The 20,436-nt window shown below is 33.7% G+C and overlaps 1 protein-coding gene across 3 annotated transcripts in view; it reads right to left on the reverse strand.

The window, feature by feature from the left end:
- PRKACB (protein kinase cAMP-activated catalytic subunit beta) overlaps positions 1 to 20,436 on the reverse strand; it is a 119,996-nt gene that overhangs the window by 4,531 nt on the left and 95,029 nt on the right. For all 3 annotated transcript variants that reach the window (XM_045897316.3, XM_064588932.1, XM_045897315.3), the window contains 4 exons: positions 18,616 to 18,742; positions 17,607 to 17,702; positions 14,476 to 14,598; positions 3,887 to 4,051 (listed from right to left, as the gene is read on the reverse strand). In XM_045897316.3, the coding sequence (XP_045753272.1) occupies positions 3,887 to 4,051; positions 14,476 to 14,598; positions 17,607 to 17,702; positions 18,616 to 18,742 (511 nt within the window). The remainder of the gene's footprint in view (positions 1 to 3,886; positions 4,052 to 14,475; positions 14,599 to 17,606; positions 17,703 to 18,615; positions 18,743 to 20,436) is intronic.

Genomic DNA, 20,436 nt, shown 5'->3' on the forward strand with positions numbered 1-20,436 from the left:
AAATTATTTGAAAGAGAGAGAGTGAGAGCAAGCAGGGGGAGAGAGAGAGAATCTCAAGCAGATTCCACGCTGAGCGCAGAGCCCGATGTGGGACTTGATCTCACAACCCTCAGATCACAACCTGAGCCGAAACCAAGAGTCGGCTGTTGTTCACCCAGGTGGCTCATGATTCCCCACTTCTGATACAGAGCTCTTTCTAATATCTAAACCAGTGGTCTCTGAAGTTTTTTGATTTATATGCCTTTTAGTAAAACATTTTTGAGTATATATCACCAACATATGTGGAATTATTTATAAATTATTTACTTACACATCTATGTTAGTATAAGATATATACACAAACAAGACATTTAAAAAGAACAAGGTAAAAAGTATGTAGGACTGGGAAGTCTAATATCATCTTTTAGTTTGCCAGCTGGTTGCCTCATGTGCATGCTCTGGGGACTGCTGTTTAGGATCACACCTGTTGGGATCATCTCTACATGTACAATGATTGCACAGTTTGAGTTGTCCAGGCCTCTTCTTCCGTTTGGTGTCTCTCTGCTAGACGGCTTGGACTATATCATTGCTCGTGAGCACTTGGTCAGAGAATAACAAAGACTATGAAAACTATTCAGATTATCATTTTTGTATTGCTGTGCATAGTTATAATTGAGATGATGTTAAAACAAATGGCTATACTGAAGTACTGAATTATTTCTACTTGTAAATTACCCAGGGATCTCCAAGTCCATTTGATAGTCAAGATTTGCGGTTGACCCATCTGTCCAATACTACAACCTGTTTGCTATAGGGTGCTACTTGGCAGATAAGCTGTTCACTACCTAAGGTAAGTCAAGCCCTCTGGAAAGCACACAAACTAAATGAGCAGTAGTAGTTCAGTTTTATCCCACTTTAAGAATAATTGTAGGGGCGCCTGGGTGGCTCAGTCGGTTAAGTGTCTGCCTTTGGCTCAGGTCATGATCCTGGGGTCCTGGGTTCCAGCCCCGCATCGGGCTCCCTGCTCAGCGGAGAGCCTGCTTCTCCCTCTCCCCTTCACCCTCCTTGTGCTCCTCTCTCGCTCACTCTCTCTCAAATAAATAAAAGCTTTTTTTAAAAAAAAAATTTGTAAAACTATAATACACAATATGGGTAGATTAGTAAATGCTAACAGCAGAAATTTTTCTTTTTAAATATAAATATGAAAAGATTAAAAATATTATCATTTTAAAATACTAATAAAATGGGTAAACCTCAAGCAAATCTAATAAATATATCTAAATATAGCATTAATTAACACAAATATGACAATAAAGATCATATAAACAGTGATAATAATAGGGGGTATGGATGATTTTATAAGAAAATATAAATTTCTGAAATTGACTAAAGAAGAGGCAAAAACTTAGAGACCAATACCCAAAGAAAAATTAGTTTGTTAAAATTTCCAAGTTAATTCTTATTTCCTCAAGTTTCCCAAGGAATAAAAAGACATGGAATCAACTCCAGAAAAACAAAAACTGCAGGTAAGTAAAACTTATGACTATAGAAGCAAAGATCCTAAATAAAATTTTAGCAAATTGATTTTGCATATTTTAAATAATATTTTGCAGGTATTATAATAATAATACCTCATGATTAAATGGTATTCAGGAATGTGAGGATATCTCATTGATATAATTCATCATGCTAATATGTCAAAGAAGATAAAGCACAATAAACTAGGAATCAAGGATATTCTTTTTTTGGTATGTTTTTTGTTGTCTTTTTTTGATATTTTCTTAACCTGATCAAGGATATTTATCCAAGACAAACAGCTAACTTCATATTTGAAGCTAAAACATGAAAGGCATTCCCATTCAAAACAGGAATAAGACAATACAGCTCAACAGTCCTACTCTTTAAAAATATTATTTTAGACATTCTAGCATATACAATAGAGCAAAATGGAAATAAAAGATATAAATATTGAAAAAGTAGAGGCAAATGATATCTCTGCCCACTGTAATTATTTATCAATAAAATGCAAGGGAATCACTGAAAAACCTACGGAAATCAACAACAGAATTTAGTAAGGTGGCCAGTTACAACACAGACATATAAATTATGTTTCCCCCTATATTCTACTATAATGGGAAAGCAAATGCATTTGCAATAGCAATCAGTGTATAAATTTAAGGAATAACTTTATTTTTTTGAGGAATTTATTATTATTATTTTAAATTAGGTTCCATAAAGGTTCCATTCATAGTGAAGTAGAGATTTTGGTTCTTTAAGAAAGAAATTGGACCTATATGGGGCAGGGCTCTCTAAGACTTTACCGAATGACAGAAAATATTTGAATAAATGTAGAAATAGAACATGTTCATTATGAGGAATTTTCAAGATTTTGATTCTCTTCTAATTAATATACTGTTATCCCAGTTAAGAGCCCCAAATGCAATATAAGTATTTGGAAAGACTAATAAAACAGGGAGTTATTGTTTAATGGGTACAGAGTTGTAATTTTGCAAGACGAAAGAATTCTGGAGAGGGATGGTGGTGATGGCGACAGAACAGTGTGAATGTGCTTAATGCCACTGAACTGTACACTTACAAATGGCCAGGATAGCAAATTTTGTTTTGTGTATTTTCATACAATAGAACTATAAAAAATCTGAGTTATGTATTCTTTTCCATGAATATTTATAGGAATTCCACAGATCAAATATATATTTTGAAAATTAAAAAAACACCATAAAGCTATATAAAACAGTAAAGTGTACACTATAAGAAGAGACAAAAGGAACTCATAAAAATAAAGTTCAGGAACAGACTGAAATATATAAATATATAATAAATTAGCATTAGTAAAGGTGGAATTTCAAATAAGGGGCCAAATAAGGATTATTCATTCAACAAATGCTGAGAGAATAATTAGCTAATTATGAAGCATCAACAAAAAAGAAGTCAGATAAAAAAGCACTGAAAGAAAATACAGATTCACTAAGTCACCCAAATAGAATTGCTCTTGGCTATACAACACATCCAGCTGAGGTAATGATGCTAAGGGCTGTTTCATGATTTAATGGCTAGGGAGTTTCTGAACCTATCTTATGAGATGCAGAGACTACTGCACTCACATTGTTTTGGTCTTTGCTGCATTATTAAATTCTTTTAATCTTTGTTTTTATAATTTTTTCTAAAAGATATAAACTCGGAAAACTGTGCTATTAATATTCAATTACAGCATTTACATTTTTTTCCTAAGGAAATTCACTCATGCTGCAGAGCAATATGGCAAGTCTCTGAAACATTAGGAGTTATGGTTTTATGAAAAAAAAAAAAAGATAAAAAATATATTCAAGATGTAAACACTTTATAAATACAAATTATCTTTAACTGGGCATTTAAGAAGCAAAGGAGAGAGAAAGGTAATTCAGCACAGCAAAATCTTTACTTAAATGTCTCAATTTGATAGAAAGGTGAAGTGACAAAGACTGAAAAATATCTGATGAATCTAGCTATTAAACGTTATTAAATCTAGCTTGTGCCAATTCCGGGTGGGAGACTATATTTGTTTATATGTTGTCTTTCTAATGTGGCTTCATACCAGTGTTGAAATGCAAACCTTTGGGACACTGTCTACTGTATAATTACCACGATATTGTAAAGAATAAGAGGCATGGGTAGGAAAAATTTGACACTGAAAACATTTCAGGTTGATGGTCAAAATAGACTATGCTTTCTCTTTTATCAGGGAGAAAACTCATTTTTAAGTTGTGGGCTGGAAAGGTCCCTTAAGTCCTGCATAGGAATAATTCAAAGGTAAAAAAAATTAAAATCATGCGTTAAGCTGAAAATATCTCTGTTATATATAATTTAAATACCAACTTGTAAAAGCTTTTAAATTAAAGAAACGGCTCACCTTCCTCTGGTAAATAGCAATCCAATCCGTGGTGGCAAACCACTTGTGAGTTTTTATATCACTCACGCCATTCTTCAGGTTTCCAAACCGCTTCGTCAAATCCACCTGTAGCAGGTTCCTTAGAAGGTCCTTGAGATCTGAACTGAAGTGCGATGGGAATCGGACCTGTACCAACACACCATGTGGTCAAACATACGTTAGCATGGCCTCAACTTCCAACAGGGCAGAGACCTCTGAAGAAAATGCTTTAAAGGGTTAACAGATCCCTTTCAGAACTCTTTGCATTCTTACCGTGGTTCTCTCCAAGTGCCACCATCACCTTCTGACTCCTATTGCGCGTCATGACATTGCCTCAGTTGATCTTCATTTAGGTATGCTGCAATATCTGTGTATGTCTCTTTCCCCCAGACCATGACCTTCTGGAGGGAGGGTACTGTGCCACTTTTGTTTGTTATTCCCAGAATTTATTACATCATTTCAAATAATGTTGTTTGTCCAGTTAACAGTTATTGAGACCTACTATGTACTACACTGCTCTCACACTGGATATATAGCAATGAGCTATGACATACTTGGGGAATATGGTATTAATTCTATTCTAAAGATGGAGAAACTAGGATCCACAGACATTGTATAACTTACCCAATCATTAGACTACAAGGTGACAGAGTTGGGACTAAACATCTAGTCATGATTCCTAGGCTCATGAATTTTGTTCTTTATTACACGGTCTTCAAATATATAGCACTCCTTAATTTATATTCTGACTTTCAAAAAGCTCAACATGATGCGCATTCTCATATTGTCAAAGTATAAGTTAAATCATTAGCAGGCAAAGCTAGACTCTGTGGCAAAGCCAGATTCATAACTATAGTCTTCTAACTGCTACTTATGCTATTTTGTACATAAATGCTTCTCAAAGTGTGTTCCTAGGACCCACTTTCATCAGAATCAACTGGGAGAGTGGAGGGATAAAAATGCTGATTCCTGGGGCTTACTTCAAATGATGGGGGCATTGGGTCTGAAATTCTAAGGTTTTTATCTCCAAGTGATTCTTTCATATGTGCATGAAAACTTGAGAAACACTATTTGCAACTCCATTCACTGCTTTGTGCAGAAGTTTTATTTTTTCTGTTAGTGACAGATGAAAAAAATTTTAATGTAAATAAACTAAAATCATCATACTAGAGGAAAACTAATATTTGTGTCCAACAACCAAAGACTAATTGAAGGTCGAATAGCTAATAACTGAACAGGATCTGGGGTCAACTCATATAAATTAGCAACTAAAAGCCTCATTTTTGCAAAGCCTGTATTATCACAGATTATAAGAGGGGTTATGTTCTAAAAAAAAAAAAAACATGTGAATTGCCACTATCTTTAGTTTTTAATTCTAAAGGTAAAGTTTTATTTATACAATGGCTTATTAGAAGTTCATCACTGTGCTAAACTTCATGCGCACTGGCTCATAAAACCCAAAATTAATATTAAGGTAAACATGATTTGATCTCCATTTTACAGGTGATGCAATTGAAACTTACACAGATTAAGTTATTTGCCTGAGATTATAGAGCTAGTAAGTGGTAGCAGAGCTATAATTCCAAACCAGGTACTCTGACTTCAGAGTATACACTCTTAATTATTCTATACTGTTCTCATGATTCAATAACCTGAAAATAGTTATTGTCAGGACACTTCCAAAAGACTGAAATTTTCATCTTAAAAATATTTGCTGCACACTTCCTCATTTATCCTAGTTGGAGTAGAAACTACAGAATATGCTGTACTCAAAAGGCATACTGTCTAAAAATAACATGATTTATTTATACAGTGGTTATATTCCAACTTTGCTTAGATTCCAAAGAAGTAACTTATTTGAAGTAGAGCTATCTTTGTTTGGAATAGAGTCTGCATGAACTGTTCAATGTAATGTGCCAGTTATTTTCCCCTTCATGATGTTCAGAACAGTAGACAATAATGTACCACATATAAATTATCTTTTGAATTCAGGTAATGTGCAATAGAATGCTTAAAGAATATACACACCTAAATAGAGTAGTTCTTTATTTTGGAATGCAGATAAAGTGTTGGTATTGGATTAGTTAAGGTGTGTGTATATCTTTGTAATCTTAAGAAGAGTGATTCTCAAATGAGGAGTTGTGGTTGGGGGGTTGTGATGGTAGATATCAGAGTCATTTGGAAACCTTATCATATGATAGGCATATCCTCTTCACCTCCACATCACACCCTCTCTTCTTCCCCAGAGATTCTGTTAGGTAGCCCACACTCACATAGTAAGCATGTTAATGAGACTATGTCAGATCCTTTAAGTATACTGAAGGAGAAATAATGGGAATCATTATGAAAGTATTTTTTCTGTTTGTTCTGAAATGTAATCAGAAATGTAGTTTCTTTGTTGATTTGACTTTCCAAAGAGCCATGTTGATTCATCAAACTGAAACTAGCAAAAACCAGAAAATGACTTAAACACAATTAAGTTTTAGATGCAAGACTTTTCTTTATGGTACATTAACTTGGAAACACCAAAGATTTCTATAATGGGAAGAATGACTAATTTTTCCTTCAAAATTATATTAAGAAGAGTATTATTTCTATTACTATTATTAATTATAACTGCTGTAGAAATTGAAATCAGAATCCTAAAATATTGGAGCAAAGGGAGTTTTAGTTTAATTTAGTCCAAACCTTCATTTTAAGATAAGGAACCCAAGCTCCAGTGAGACTACCAACTCAGTTTCATTGTTGGGAAAATAACTTAATCCTCCTGACTTCTACGTCTTTCTGCCAGTCCATTATTGGGCAAACAATGTGAAAGTAGCTGAAAAAGAGCCAGATAGGGAAAAGAAAAAGTCTAGATCCATTAAACCATTAGATCTGAGAGATAAGATCGCTGGAAACTGGCATTAACATGAAAGAGGTATTTGCACAATATACACTTCCTAGAGTGTTTATTTGGTCTTCTCCCCCTAATTATTTCCTGGTTAGGATTATTTAAAACCTTTAGGGACTAAGTTACTGCTGAATTTCCTTATGATATATTCTTGAGAATAAATCTATTTCTACAGGTATGAGGTATAGACATACAGAACAAGCTTTTGACATACATTGTGTTTCAAAATAGTCTGTGATAATTTAAAAAATACAGATGTTTGGAATACACAGAAGACCAACTGAGTCAGTATCTCTGAGAGTGAGTGTCCACTTCTTGAAAGCTTCATGAAGGCAGAGACCATAACTAATCGCTGTATCCAGCACTGTCCTGACATATAATATGAACTCAATGAATATTAAATGAATGCAATAATTCAAATTTGACAAATAATGGATGCTAGGCACATAGTGCTTGGGACATAGTAGTAAACAAAATAAGACAGAGTCCTACCTTCACAGAGTTTACATTCTAGTGAGGAAGAGAAATGATAGACAGTAATTTAGCAAAATGTTGTCATCCTCACAAACTCTTGCACTGTAAGGTCTTTGATTTTTACTCTGAAGAAAATGGGGAATCATTGCAAGGTTCTGGAAGGAGTAACAGGATCTAATTTAACATTTTTAAAGAACCAGTCTAGTGATTCAGAAGACATCAATAAGTGGTGGTAAGAAGTGGTTGAATTCTGTGTATATTCTAAAGATAGATAGAGCCAAAATGGTTTTCCTGTGCATTATATACAGAGTGAAGACTCCAGGGTGTCTTGGCCTGAGTAACTGAAAGGATGGTGATGCCATCAACTGAGATGGAAAGAGCAGTGGGAAGAACAGATTTGCTAGGGAAAACAAAAGTCTGTTAGTTTTGGACGGATTTAGTTTAAGATATTTATTAGATACCTGAATGGAGATCTCAGGTAGGAAGTTGGCTACAAGGGTCTGCAACCCAAGAGTCAGGTATGGACTGAAAAAGTGAATTTGGAAATCGTCAGCTGGCATTTAAAGTCATGAAACTGGATGAAGACCACCAATGGAGAAAGTGCAGAGAAGAGAAGAGGACCAAGGCAAGGAAGTTGATAAGGAAAGATTAGTAATGCAGGAATAAAACTAAGATTGTGAAGAGTCACTGAAGCCAAGGGTACAGATAATAAATGAACCACTGAATTAGATTCTGTTTCTGGCTTTGCCACAAACTACCTTTCATCTTTGGGCAATTCTGAATCTTGATTTACCTACATATAGGATAACAGAGTTAAACTAAATAAAACTGAACATTCTTAACCATCTCAAAAATTCTACCAGCCTTTCATTTTCGTAGAAAGAATACCTGGGTTTCAGTCCCAACTCCAGTCACATACATGCTCTATGCTTTCGGGCAAACTCTTCCATCTTTCTGAGTCTCAGTTACCTCATCTTTAAAATGATGAAAGTATACTTCATCCCCCCAGGTACGAAAAGAAATTAGGTAATTTTTATGAAACTGACACAAGGCACTAATTCAATACATTTTTAATTTTTTTCAACCTTTCTGTTAGAATATTTTAATGATAAGGTGAATTTTGAATCAAAGAAGGAACTTGGAAGACAGCAATATCTATCACTAGATATCTAGACGACTCAAGGACAGTCTGTGCTAGAAAAGTCATTTGGAGAATGCAAGAAGTTCCTTCTTATGCTCTACCTGTTAATTTACAGAAAAGCACTTTCTTCTTTTCTAATGGTACTTAAATTTGGTAGAGTGAAGGAGAAAAAGGAAAACTATGACCCTATTTTAGAAAGACAGTATTGTAAATATACCTGATATTTTAAACAACTTCATCAAATTACATTATGTAATATGTTAAACCAATTACAAAATTCACTCTGAATTATGCAAACTTGATAGAATATTGGTTCTGCTTATAAAGTCTTATACATTTGGTTTTAGGAAAGATTAATATTTTCTAAAAATTAAGAGGAAGTTACATCCACAAAGCAAATCAGATCATGTTGTTACCATATCCATACTGGGTGATTTAAATTCACTAACCACTTTACCTTTTTTTTTTAGTTTTAGAAATAAAATAAGACCAAAATCAAATTTGTCTACATTCAATTTAATCACAAAATTACAAAGTTGATCTCTGACTGAAGAAGGGAAAATTTTTACTGCTATTCTTCTGCAAGTGACAGGGAGATGGCTTAACTAGTAACAGTACTTTTTATGCGTTGGGATAAAATTTACTGTCTTAAATGACTCAAAAGAGTTTGCACACAGCCAACAAGCAATAATCTGTTAACTTCTGTCCACAAGCATGTTGGAATAAATTTTTAAAAATTACCTTTCTGCATCTGAAACTAATGATGTACCATATGTTGGCTAATTGAATTTAAATTTAAAAAAAAAGAAAAAAAATTTACCTTTCTAAATTAGGTACAGTTCTAAGAAATCTATATCCCAGTAACAAATTTATCTAGCAAAAATGAGCATATTTATTAGTAAATTTTTCAAAAGGCATAACAACTTTCATACATTAGGCTTTCTATAGATATGGTGCCAACCTCCACACTGCTTCATAGGACCTGAAGCAACTTTAATCAGCCTGGATCCTATATATAAAAAGAACTAGTACATTTAAAAAATACTTATTAAATATTAGTACTACAACTGTGGGCTCTCTGGTCTGTTCTCTTACCTATGCAGAAAGAGTGGTAGTTACAGAGGACCATTACCCACCCGATCCTCATTCCCTCCACTGCAAAACAAGTTGCCATCATTTGCCCAAAAGACCACTAGAGTAAGGACTGTCTCAAAGAAAGTATTAAGAAGAATTTTGAATGACCACAGCAAAGTGTTAAGAAATGGCCTGGGTTTTAGGCATTGGTAAAGCTGCTTTTGAATTTTATGGAAATGACTACCAAGTTCTCTAAGTTTCTTTAACTATAGCCATAGACAAATAGTAAATGGCATTTAAATTTCCCCAAAAGCATTAACAATGGCATCTTAGAAAAAGTGTAGTGGTATTTCTGCATATATGTATATTATTTAGGAAATAGAATCTGTGCAGAAAAGAGATAATGTAGCAGGTTTGGGACTGTTACCCTTAAGGAAGGCCTGCTTGCAAGTTTAGCCCTGGGCAGGTTATCTGGGAAGTGGCATGGTAACAGTTCCTCACACTGATATGAAACTTTCCCTAAATAATATGAGTGGTTCACTGTACCTAGATTGTTTGTACAAACAATATGGCTTATGCTGAATATCTATTTTGCTCTGTGAGTTTGGGATGCAGGTATGCACTAAGTAGAAGGTGTATATGTGATCCCAATAAAACCCTTGGGCTCTGAGTCTCTAATGAGCTTCCCTGGTAGATAACAATTTGTTGCTGAAAGAATTAAGTTCATCCCTTGTAACTCAACTGGGAGAAGACTCTTGAAAACTTTGCCTAGTTTCCTCAAGAGACTGCCCCATGAGCCTTTCCCTTTGCTGATTTTACTTTATATCTTTTTGTTATAAGGTACCTTATAATGAAGGTACTTGTTACAATAGAAGATATTAATTTCTTGAGTATTACTATATGCTGAAGTTTGTGAGTCTTCCTAGTGAATCACCTAACCTGGGATTGGTTCTAGGGACCCATGACAAAAAAAGGAATAGCCAGTTAACCGCTAATCAATTACCCTTCATGTGAATGTGAATTTCCCTTGAGGAATAAATGAACTGCCTCTTTGATCATCCTATATATATGTATGTTTACAACTTTATATTTTGTATAGTGTCTCCTTGTACATTTTTGGTGCTCACTAAAAATGGAATGATATTTACTTTATATCTATAATGAAGCTCAGAATTTTTTTAATTATATAAGTCAAGGACTATAAAGTTATGGTTTCCACAACAGCTGTTACTTGACTGCCTTATTTGCAAGTATCATTTTTGAACACAATATCAACTTTTATAATTCCAAGAGTAATGCAACCAGATAGAGTTGCTGTAGAAACCATAACTGATACTTGTCATGGAGTATATGGCACTGAAGTATGAAATTTAGACTATATACAGAAACTCAGCATATATATTGCTAGGATATGGCAAATATAATGCGAAAATTGTAAGACTTTTCTGTCAACTATGCATTTCTAAACCTGAACCTTGATATTGCATGAATAATTTGACATTTAAAATACCACCTCCTCCTTTTTTAAAGGCAAAATATGTGTAGGAGAGAATCTAACAAGCTGATTGATCATCTTTCTGTGCATTTAAAAATACCAACCTCAGTTAAAATATTGTAATAGAGAAAGTACTTAATCTAATTTTCAAATGTATGTATTTCAGTGAATTAATCACTTCATTAAATACATTTTATTTTAACTTTGATGTTACTGACACCTATAATCTTTGTAACATGGTTTCAGAATGGAAAAATGTAATCAATATAAAATGTTGCATAAAATAACACACTTTTAAAAAATCAGAAAAAATAATTCTCATTGAAACATTGGTTTTTAAATGATGTATCATTCAAACCATTAAAGATTTTAAATAGAAATACAGGATTTGTAAGACCATAATTTGATTTTTAATGACTCGAGTAATTAAAAAATTTAAATATTAGTCTCCAATTTGACTTTTATTTACTAGCTAGAGAGATAATAATACTTTTGTAAGGTAGACAGAGATACATCCTAGTTTGGATTTGAGTGTTGAAACAGATGGTTTTATTGGGAATGGTGCACATGACTTTATGTTCACATAAAACAGATCTTAGAGATCACTTAATGGCAATATTCTGCTTTCATGAGTTCTACTTTAGCAGCAAAAGGGAAAAGGGATGAAAATAACTTTATATCCAATATGGGAAGAGATAATCTGGCACCCTTAGTTAAAAACAATAGTACACCAAACATCCGCTCCTATTTTTAAATAAGTGAAGAAAAATATCTGTGATAAGATAAAATTTTATGTTGCTAAGGTGTTGTTAAGGTGACTCAGATTTAAACAGTTATGATTTTAGACTATATGCAGATTTAAATATTAAGTTAATATTGTATCCTATTAAAGTTTGATGTGAAATGAAAACATATTCATAAGCAGTTAAAAAATTTTTTAGACAATGTAATGATTGGCCAATGAAGGCCAATTCATACAAATGAAGATACATTCATTTTAAATAAAGCAATTTTTCTAAGTAAGTGAAATTTAGTTATGATGGCATCCTTGTCAGACAGTTTTATTCCTTTTGTAAAGTTAAGGATAAATAAAAGCAATGTAGTAAAGATTCAGGAACTTTGTAATGATCTATAATTAAATTATTTGGAACTATTAGTGTAATTTCTGCATTCTTAATTTTGGCTGTCTTTTCCCAAGTAAATCTACTTCTGATAATGCATAATTTATGAATTAGGCACAGTAAGAGACTAACAACAATGAACCACTGTAACACTATGCTGCTGTAATAAAAGTTACATGGGTCTGTCCCTCTATCAAACGATCTTATTGTATGTCTCTCACCCTCTTGTGATGACGTGACATGATACCAGGCCTACGTGAGGACAGGAAGTGAGGTGAATGACGTTGGTGTGTGACGTAGTGGGAGGCTAATACTGACCTTCTGATGATACCTCAGAAGGACGATCACCTGCTCTGGACCGTAGTTGACTGCAGGCCACTGGAACTGCAGATAAGGGTGGACTACTGTATGCTTCTCTCATTCAGTGATTTTAAAGTATTTTAGTTCTCTCAACATTCTTCATATCATCTTTGGTTCTTATTCTTTCTTGGGATTTTACATAATTACTTTTCAAATTCTTAAAAAATAAATACCTGGCTTGTCTACTAATTTTTCTTGATATTTATCTCAAAAGTTCTTTTACAGGGACTTTAATATTCTCCTGGGTGAAAACAATTAACAAGGGTAAGAAACCTGAGGCCTAGAGATCTACAAATGTAACAAGGACAGCAGTGATACCTTTTTTTTTTTACTAAATTTATTTATTTTTATTTATTTTTAATTTCATTATGTTAATCACCATACATTACATCATTAGTTTTTGATATAGTGTTCCATGATTCATTGTTTGCGTATAACACCCAGTGCTCCATTCAGTACATGCCCTCTTTAATACCCATCACCAGGCTAACCCATCCCCCTACCCCCTTCCCCTCTAGAACCCTCAGTTTGTTCCTCAGAGTCCATAGTCTCTCATGGTTCGTCTCCCACACCGATTTATCCCCCTTCATTTCTCCCTTCCTACTATCTTCTTTTTTTTTTTTTAACATATAATGTATTATTTGTTTCAGAGATACAGGTCTGTAATTCATCAGTCTTACACAATTCACAGCACTCACCATAGCACATACCCTCCCCAATATCTATCACCCAGCCACCCCATCCCTCCCACCCCCACCACTCCAGCAACCTTCAGTTTGTTTCCTGAGATTAAGAATTCCTCATATCAGTGAGATCATATGATACATGTCTTTCTCTGATTGACTTATTTCGCTCAGCATAATACCTTCCAGTTCCATCCACGTCGTTGCAAATGGCAAGAGTTCATTCCTTTTGATGGCTGCATAATATTCCATTGTGTATATATACCACATCTTTTTTATCCATTCATCTGTCGATGGGCATCTTGGCTCTTTCCATAGTTTCGCTATTGTGGACATTGCTGCTATAAACATCGGGGTGCACATACCCCTTCGGATCACTACATTTGTATCTTTGGGGTAAATACCCAGTAGTGCAATTGCTGGGTCATAGGGCAGCTCTATTTTCAACTTTTTGAGGAACCTCCATACTGTTTTCCAGAGTGGCCGCACCAGCTTGCATTCCCACCAACAGTGTAGGAGGGCTCCCCTTTCTCCGCATCCCTGCCAACATCTGTCGTTTCCTGACCTGTTAATTTTAGCCATTCTGACTGGTGTGAGGTGGTATCTCATTGAGGTTTTGATTTGGATTTCCCTGACAGCAGTGATACTTAATTACTTAACTATTCTATTCTGCCTTTCTGTATTACCTTAGTGTAAATCTTTCAACAGCTTGCTTAGTTATCTGTAAGAAGTATTTATTTTTTATTTTTGACATTGCCGAAGTATAAGTTCTTTAGTTAGTCCCCTAATTTGTGAATACTGCCATAAAATAAAACTTTCCCCATAAAATGAAGTAAAGGATAACTGAAAATCTTGTGATCCCTGTAGACTACATCTGCACTGTGAGATATGGAACAATACTGTGTTGATATGTGGATTCTAGGTGGCTGGATAGGACTCATTCTATTGGTGTCTTGTTCTTATAGTCCAGCTATGCAGCATCCATGATTTAAATTTGGATTTCGGTAAAAAAGATAAATTACTACATTAGGAACATTCAGGGAACCTTCTGAATAAGTGATATTATAAATTTTAAGTTCACGGATCAGAAGGTCAGCTTTCACACGAGTGTGAATCTGGCTGAGATACAAAGAAATAAGAAACTTCAATGATTTAATATTTATTTTGTTATCTTAAATGAACACTAGATACAAAGGTAGCAACTATGGATATTTTTGTATTTTTCCCAACTTAGGGTAATATTCTCATGACATTAAATGGTGTCAATCTACAAAGCTTACTCATTATAGAAATTATGAATGACAGAGGAATAATAAAATGTATTACTTACCTTTCCAGAAACAATCTTTTCATAAATCTGAATTGGTTGGTCTGCAAAGAATGGGGGGTAGCCCGCTGCCATTTCATAGATTAACACGCCTAATGCCCACCAATCCACTGCCTTATTGTAGCCCTAAGATAAACAGCAGAAAATATCATTTATTACTTAATCTACTCAGAAGAGAATGAAGTCACAGATGATTTCAAAATGATCTACAAGCATATGAAATTTGTTAAAGAGCAGTTGCTGAGCAGCTAGGTATTCAGGATAGAATAAAAAATGAACAAAATATATCAGGTCACATTTTATCAAATAAAAGGAAATGACGTACATGAAAGTACACTACAACCCAAATGTACAATCCTAAGGTTATTTTTAATTGTTTTTTACTCTCATACTAAACTTGCCAAAATTAAGAACTAGCAGTGTTTATAAGAAAATAAAATATTAACATGTTTATATAAAGTTTGTTATCAATTATGATCAATGTCAGTTGGCACAAAAGATTATGGGGAAAAAAACCCAACTCAATCATGGAGAGAAGAATTGAGTTCTTGCCACATCTTTTGTTCTGCCCTCAAATTACCCTCACCACTCCCCATACTCCAAATTTCTTTTTTAATTTTAGCTTTACAAACTATTTAATTTTCAAATTATTAGGTAAAATATACTATAATATAGAGATTTTTTTTCTTTATGTGTTTTTAAAGGGAGACTAGCATAAAAAGAATAGCACTTTGTTTCACTAATAGAAATGGGCATCAACTTTGCTTTAACTCTTTTAATTCAACTCACGATTAATGTCATTCATTACAGTATTTTTACTATAATGAAGGCATGTGATGTTGAGCCAGAACCTTTTATTAAACTTTGATTTCTATTTTTGAGATTGTTGTGTTAATGTTTATAAAAACTATACCAGATTTTAATACCCTAGGTATAGAGAATTAAATCAGTAAGAAAAACTAAATTACAACAGATAAATGGGCAAAGGACATGAACTAATAATTCAGATACACACATACCTAAAACCCACCAAATGTCTATAAAGCATTAAAAAAATCTAATAACCAAAGATGAGACTTAAAATTATAAAATATCACTTACTGCCTATTAGTAATGATTTTAAAAATAAGAATATCTAATGCTAGACAGTGTGACTAAACAGTCACTCTCACACTGCTAGAAAGAGTGTAAAATGTTACAATCTTTTTGAAAAGCACTCTGGCAATATTTATGGAGAAACTTAAAAATGTTCATACCCTTCGTCCCAGTAATTCTACTTCTGGGAATCTGCCCTGGAAAAATAATTTGAAATGCAGAAAAAGCTTTACGCACAAAATGTTTATGTTTATTACAGTTATTTATAATAGCAAAAAAAGAAAAAGAAAAAGGAATGTCCTGAACATTTGGCAATAGAAGAATGGCAAAATACTTTTTGATATATTTGCAAACAAGCCATTAGAATGATGTTTGCATGCTTGTTATCATTCAAGTGTAAAAAGCTGAGTACAAACTATACATTCACTATATCTCAACTATGATAACATGCATGGAAAAATATATTGAAATTTTTTTTTTTTAAAAAGGCTGTCTCTGGATGGTGAGATGATAGGTTTTTTGGTTGTTTCTTTTTATTTCTCTGCCTTTTCCAAATTTTGTGCAATGAACATCTATTACTTTTACAATATATACACATTTTTTAAAGTTTTGGTGCTTATTCTGTCATCACATTGTTAAGTGTTCTCACAGAAAAAAATGTGTTAACAGCAATGATACTTAAGATTACAAAAGACTGAAAAGTTATAGATGATTTAAATTATAGATAACGAGAGGAAAGTTGAATGAGGTAATTTATTTTATTCTTATATTTCTATAGGTTAGCCAAATTTCAATTATTCAAGGGGTGGTTTTCCAGTTTGTAAATATCAAGGCATGTGTGCTATCCATTTTTCTTTCCTTGTCACTATTTGTGTTCAGTCATTGTTAATTTCTCCTTTCTAGCTTTCCCCACATAGGGATGGCAGTGGGAAGGAAAACAACTGAAACCATCCTTTTAGATATGATACAAATTTCTCTCACCACATTTTCACTGCTTTGAAAACTTATCTTCAAAAAGACTATATTCAATTGCTATAATATTCCTGTTTTAAACTAAAAAGAAATTTGCATACATTTCTTTCATTTAATTGGTAAAGTTGGAACAGAAGAATTGAGAACTAGTACATATCATTTTTACATTTGCCTTGTGGGATAACACACACAAAGGTTTCCCGCCTTCCTGTTACTGGGAATAATTATGAAAAGGCTATGATTTTGCTTTCAAAACATGGACTTTCTCCTTTTCTTTTTACTACATCTATATGAGATGATGTATGTTAATTAAACATATGGTGGTAATCTATTCCACAATCTATGTAAATCAAACCATCATGCGGTATTGTATGCCTTAAACTTATACAGTGATATATGGCAGTTATTCTCAGTAAAACTGGAAGAAAAAAATATGGATCTGGAGGTTAGATTTATTCACATTATTTTTTTGAAGTATAGTTGACATACAATATTACTTGCAGGTGGACAATAGAGTGATTCAACATTTTATTTTATTTATTTATTTTTCTTAAAGATTTTATTTATTTATTTGACAGAGAGAGACACAGCAAGAGAGGGAACACAAGCAGGGGGGAGTGGGAGAGGGAGAAGCAGGCTCCCCGCCAAACAGGGAGCCCGATGCGGGGCTCGATCCCGGAACCTGAGATCATGACCTGAGACGAAGGCAGATGCTTAACGACTGAGCCACCCAGGCGCCCCTGATTCAACATTTTATATGTATTATGAAATGGTCACCACGATAAATCTAGTTATCATGTGCCACAATACAAAGGTATCACAATATTATTGACTATATTTCCTATGTTCTACCATACTATTTCTCTTAGATCCAGAGTTAAAATTGAGAGGTTACTGGATTAGTGGTAGACTGTAAGTAATTATTATTTTAGTAATCAAACAGACATAAATTCGTAATTTAGATTAGGTAAAAGTGTAATATTAGATCAGTAAACTATTTTTGTAAAAGTCCACAGTGATGCATGCCTTATATTTTTACTTCTTACATAATGGCATTATAAATATACCTTGCTGAGGATTATCTCTGGAGCCAAATATTCTGGAGTACCACATAATGTCCAAGTTCTGCCTTTAACTCTTTTGGCAAACCCAAAGTCTGTAACCTATAAAAAACAAACAAACAAACTTGTGAACATTCATTAGTTCACAATAAACGTATTTATCATACCTAAATTGAAAGTTAAAAATCAGGGTTAAATTAAAACCGTGAAAAAAAATTAAGTCAATATAATTGAGATTAATCCATGCCGGCCACTATTAGTGAATGAAGGTTCACTCTGGAGAACTTTCCCTGACTCAAAGAAATAAACATCAAAAAAGGTAACAGTAAATAGTTTTAAGAAAAATGAAGCAGTGCCAGAAGTAGTCCTTGAGTCTAGCATATGCTCTGCCATGAATTATGTCATCAGAAGTGCAAAAGTATCAACAGGAGAACCTACTGATAACTGTAAATAGGAATGCTCTCACTCTACTGATAAAAGCAGCAGAAAGAAAACACCTCCACTCGTTGAGTACTGGTAGCCAGGGCGCTTTGGCAGCTGCACTGTGGTGTTAAGGGGTAATAGGCTCTAGAGACAGAATGGGTTCAAATTCTGACTCTACTGCCTGTGTGACCTGCTTGCCTTAATGTCGTCAGCCTTAAAATGAGGATAACAGCAGGACTTACACGTTATAAGGTTATCAGGGCTAAAAAAGATGATACATGTAAAACACTTGGAATAATGCCTGGCACCAAATGAGAGCTCACAAATTTAGCTATTCTATATATTTCTGTATGTAGGATCCTGTGTTCCGTCCACAACTACAGACCATGGGAGGTATAAACAGGTTCTATTCTTGATGGGATTTTAGGTCTCTGTAATAGTGGCAGAACTATGAGCTCAATTTAAGCTATTAGGAAGAAGTAATTGTCTCGCTCAAAGAAAAAAAATCCAGTATTGATAGTTGAGGTTAAAGACATACAACTTTTACCTAGTATTTTCTCAAATACATTACATAAATGTGTTCAAGTCATACCTGGATATACCCTTGATGGTCAATTAAGAGATTTTCAGGTTTTAGATCTCTGTAGATGAGGTCTAGTGAATGGAGGTACTCGAATGTTAGCACTATCTGAGCTGCATAGAACCGTGCATGGGGTTCACTACAAAGAAAAAAACATGGATTTTTCTATAAAATGGGTTCACACATGGTAATTAATAGATTATGTAAAAAACTTAATATGGGGTAGAGATATTTTGGAAGCAAAAAATTTTCTTTTGAACATATATAAAGAATCTTGTTAGTTTCCGAGTATCTACTAAACCTCTGAATTATCTTCAAATAATACTTTTTAGTATACTTAGGAAGCAGCACATACTGAAGAAAAACATAACTCTAAAATAGTCATCTTATTTTAAATTATTATTTGCCATATTAGAAGATACTGATGTCTTTATAATTATGTCTGACCTTGAGAATGACTGAAGAGCAAATGTGTCAATTACATTGTCTATCAGGCCACTGTTACTTTTGATACGCTCTGTCTGCCTTTCTCACAAATTTAAGTGCTTAAAGAATTTCACTACACAGAAGTTGTTTAACTGCATTAATCTGAAGACTAATGTCATTTCACCCAGACTATTCCTATTATAAAAATGATATAGTCTCATTAAAAAATTAATCATAAAATATTGATGAAGAGTAAAGAGCACCCATAATCCTATCCAGAAACCGTAGATACAATCCCAGTGTCTGAATTTCCAAATCTTCTATGCATGTTTACACAGATATATAAACATAGATGTAAACAGTATGTGTAAACATGTCCAGTTCTTGTATGCACAAATCAGATCAATTGATAGATCAGTGTAATGTTGATGCCACATTCTGAGTATTACTCCAAAGGATGTACTGATTTTCTAATTTGAGTTTCTATTTCATCTTCTAGCATACACAATGAATTCTGCTAATTGGCCTGATAAACTGCAATGACTTTCAGATTTATGTCCTCAGTGAATAACATGAACTATGAATAGAATTTCCCTCAAGATGGCTGGCATTAATTTGATCTCATAGCACCAGAAATAGAATTTCCAAAAAAGATTATATATGCTGCTCCTTTTACTTGTCACTGTATTTCCTAGGTTCTAGCCTGATACATATCAGATGCTAAGAAAATATTTGTTGAGTAAATGAGTATGTAAAGAAAAATACTTTTAGGGGAAAATATTTTATAATACCTTTAGAGTTTTAGCCCCACCTCAAGACTGTAAAATCTGTATCATACATTGTATGACAGGAATGGGGGAGGGACATTTTAAAGGGAAATTGGAAGAATCATCCTTGTCATTGAAATATCCCTAACTTTGGAAGTATTTGACTTGGAAGGTCCCCTCCAATTTTCCATGCATCTGTAAATACAAGATGCACATAGCATCTTATACTTATAAATAAATACAAATTTATCAGAACAAATATAAGATGCATTAAGCATTTTATATTTATTTCCACACACTGACATGTGAGTGGAGGAATATGAACATTACATAGATCTGTAATCAAATTGTTGAAAGAGGAAAGCAAAATATTCTGTAGGAAGACTTAATGCTGAAACAGCTTTAAATCTAGACAGTTGCTGTTTAAGTAGAGACTCATAGTGACTGCCCTGATTCTGGTTAAAGCCATGCTCAACAATAACTCAGTATTCTTGTTTCCTCAAAGTTTCTAAAATAGGAGTTAGCAACCTCTCAAGTGTACATGTAGTACGAGTGAAAGATTAGAAAAGACAGTGTCTCAGTGTGAATTATTGCAATCAACTTGCTTTTCCTCCTAGTACCAAGTCAAGTATTAAAGAAA

Source organism: Mirounga angustirostris, unplaced genomic scaffold, assembly GCF_029215605.1.
Source record: "Mirounga angustirostris isolate CCGP_5_RB_7025 unplaced genomic scaffold, mMirAng1.0.hap1 SCAF_4, whole genome shotgun sequence".
In the NCBI taxonomy this organism is placed as follows: Eukaryota; Metazoa; Chordata; class Mammalia; order Carnivora; family Phocidae; genus Mirounga; species Mirounga angustirostris.